Below are 3,837 nucleotides of genomic sequence, written 5' to 3' on the forward strand. Positions count from 1 at the left end.
GTTTGGGAATGGATCAATTGTATCCTTGAGTGAAACTCCTCCAAAATGCTTTACAAATTAAAAAGTGCTAAGTTTTTTACACCCTCATGAATTGTCGTCACCCATGTCCATCCATATTGCTCGTAAACACTCTACAAGACACAATTCTTGACAGATTTAGATGAAACTTCGTGTGAGTGTGTGTAATCACCCAAGGATGAACCCTATTGAAAATCAGAAAAATCGAAAATTATTTAGTATGAGTTATCTTCTCTTAAATTGTCATAATTGATAATTTTCATTTATAATCTCTTACTTGCTTTCCAATTTTTGTTTTTTTATGCTTAAATAATCATCATAAATATCTGAAACTTTAATCTGAAAGTTCTTTTTAACAATAGCCAGGATTGTCAAAGTTACAGGAAGTTGCAGTGTGAGCAAATTCATCTGAAGACAGTTTTATACTATGACCTATTCATGCCTAACACATTATAAATCTTTAACAAGTTTTTTAGCTGTTCGTAATTTATTTGAATCCAGTATTGACCCTAGAAATAAAATAACAGAGTTTCTGGGTGTAAAAGGAATATTGAAGATGACAGACAGTACAGAGTTTATGACTAGAACTCTGTCTGAAACACAACCATCTACCTGGATAGATTCAGATGAACCATGTATTGATGTAACAGTTTATGAAAGTGATGAGAGGTCAGTGAGTTATAGTTATAATAAGTTTATAAAAAGTTTATAATATTTATTTACACTTTCCTCAATTTGAATGACTAACTGTTGAAACAATGGTCTGAAAGGAATGTGATCCTAGGAAAATGACTTGTGGATTAATGAGAGAAATAATAATCCAGACTACCACATTATCTCACTGAGTTGAATTTATTTATAGCTCAGTGTATGTCATAGTAAGACACTATTAACCAGTTCTCAGACTGACAATGGAATAAGAAACCTAAAAAATTCACAATTGAAATTTCAGTCTAATCATGACCTAAAAGTAATTAAAACATCTGTATATCAAAGAAAATATGTCAGTACTTGACATGATGGTCCATATTGAAATTTAAACTTACTGAAAGTGTTCACAGTTTTGTTATATGAATATTGAGATGAATAAGATCTGTTCAAAAAATTACATCCACATAGGAGAGTTTTAACTATGAAATGACAAGACATACCACCAAATATTTGTATGGCTTAAAAACCAGATTTTGTCAAAAATCAAAAATTTCTCTTCAATAAATTGTTTTAAAGATGGAAAGCTCTCGATTTGTGTGGATGGGGAAGACCAAACAATACTAACAGAAGAAAAGACTACATAGAATAGTAAGATATAACTTTACCTCTAATCAAAGCTTTTATTCTATTTCAAATCTTTACCATTGGAATATCAAATGACCAAAAAACAGAACTCATTATGATTGATTAAATCCGACAAAGGTCTAGCAAAATAACTTGATGGATCATACCCAAAAGGTTTCAGTTGTTAATGTTGATTTGCGTAAGAGGCATGTTCTTTTGAAAATATTCCAATGCCTTCTGAAGGCACACTTGTATACATCACTCAAAATTATAACACATTTCTCTTTAGGGATTTCAATGATATTTGCTGTTCAAACAGAACAATCAAAATCAAAAATGTTATCTAGTAATTGAGAATTTTGTGTGACGTATGCAAGAGTTGCCCGATGTTGTGCAAGTAAAGTAGAGCATATATTATGAAAATAACACTACTTTTTGGGTTCTGGTCATTTGGTCATCCTGTAGACAACTATTTTACAGTCAAATATCTGGTTACTCTAGCAATATTATTTTGATTACAGTAATTTTACCAAAGGTAACTGTGCCAAGGCATCAGCTATTGCTTTATTCAGTAGAAAGATTAAACAGTCTCTAGATTTACTTAGTAAATATCAGGGAGAAGGTAAGCATTCTATTAACAAATAGTTTAAGTTGTAAACTCAATGGGAAACTAGAAATTTGAAATTGTTATGTACTTGAAATTGAATGTAATTTGACTAATTCTATATTGGAAGTTGTTGATAATTAGATTGTAGTAATATATGAGTAATGTTATTTGAAAAGGTGTTACTATTTTGATTCTAATTTAGATGATGCTATATTTAAAGGTGTTACTATTTTGATTCTATTTTAGATGATGCTATATTTAAAGGTTTTACTATTTTGATTCTATTTTAGATGATGCTATATTTATAGTTGTTACTATTTTGCTTCTATNTTAGATGATGCTATATTTATAGTTGTTACTATTTTGCTTCTATTTTAGATCATGCTATATTTAAAGGTGTTGCTATTTTGATTATAATTTAAATGATGCTATATTTAAAGGTGTTACTATTTTGATTCTGATTTAGATGATGCTATATTTAAAGGTGTTACTATTTTGATTCTAATTTTGATGATGCTATATTTAAAGGTGTTATTATTTTGATTCTATTTTAGATGATGCTATATTTAAAGGTGTCACTATTTTGATTCTAATTTAGATGATGCTATATTTAAAGGTGTTACTATTTTGATTCTAATTTAGATAATGCTAGATTTAAAAGTGTTGCTAATTTGCTTCTATTTTAGATGATGCTATATTTAAAGGTGTTATTATTTTGATTCTATTTTAGATGATGCTATATTTAAAGGTGTTACTATTTTGATTCTATTTTAGATGATGCTATATTTATAGTTGTTACTATTTTGATTCTATTTTAGATGATGCTATATTTAAAAGTGTTGCTAATTTGCTTCTATTTTAGATGATGCTATATTTAAAGGTGTTATTATTTTGATTCTATTTTAGATGATGCTATATTTAAAGGTGTTACTATTTTGATTCTATTTTAGATGATGCTATATTTATAGTTGTTACTATTTTGATTCTATTTTAGATGATGCTATGTTTAAAAGTGTTGCTAATTTGATTCTGTTTTAGATGATGCTATATTTAAAGGTGTTGCTAATTTGCTTCTATTTTAGATGATGCTATATTTAAAGGTGTTATTATTTTGATTCTATTTTAGATGATGCTATATTTAAAGGTGTTACTATTTTGATTCTATTTTAGATGATGCTATATTTATAGTTGTTATTATTTTGCTTCTATTTTAGATGATGCTATATTTAAAAGTGTTGCTAATTTGCTTCTATTTTAGATGATGCTATATTTAAAAGTGTTGCTATTTTGATTCTATTTTAGATGATGCTATATTTAAAGGTGTTGCTATTTTGATTCTATTTTAGATGATGCTATATTTAAAGGTGTTACTATTTTGATTCTATTTAGATTATGCTATATTTAAAGGTGTTGCTATTTTGATTCTATTTTAGATGATGCTATATTTAAAGGTGTTGCTATTTTGATTCTATTTTAGATGATGCTATATTTAAAGGTGTTGCTATTTTGATTCTGATTTAGATGATGCTATGTTTAAAGGTGTTATTATTTTGATTCTAATTTAGTTGATGCTATATTTAAAGGTGTTGCTATTTTGATTCTATTTTAGATGATGCTATATTTAAAAGTGTTGCTATTTTGATTCTATTTTAGATTATGCTATGTTTAAAGTTGTTGCTATTTTGATTCTATTTTAGATGATGCTATATTTAAAGGTGTTATTATTTTGATTCTATTTTATATGATGCTATTTTTAAGGGTGTTATTATTTTGATTCTATTTTAGATGATGCTATATTTATAGTTGCTGTTATTTTGATTCTATTTTAGATGATGCTATATTTAAAAGTGTTGCTATTTTGATTCTATTTTAGATTATGCTATGTTTAAAGGTGTTATTATTTTGATTCTATTTTAGATGATGCTATATTTATAGTT

The 3,837-nt window shown here is 26.9% G+C and overlaps 1 protein-coding gene across 1 annotated transcript in view; it reads left to right on the forward strand.

The window, feature by feature from the left end:
* Positions 1-445: 445 nt before the first annotated feature.
* LOTGIDRAFT_238666 (hypothetical protein) overlaps positions 446-3,837 on the forward strand; it is a gene marked incomplete at its 5' end in the record, with an annotated part of 13,593 nt that continues 10,201 nt past the window's right edge. Inside the window, 2 exons of the mRNA XM_009050874.1 lie at positions 446-687; positions 1,815-1,915. Of these exons, the coding sequence (XP_009049122.1) occupies positions 446-687; positions 1,815-1,915 (343 nt within the window). The remainder of the gene's footprint in view (positions 688-1,814; positions 1,916-3,837) is intronic.

Source organism: Lottia gigantea, assembly GCF_000327385.1.
Source record: "Lottia gigantea unplaced genomic scaffold LOTGIsca_158, whole genome shotgun sequence".
Lineage (NCBI taxonomy): Eukaryota > Metazoa > Mollusca > Gastropoda > Lottiidae > Lottia > Lottia gigantea.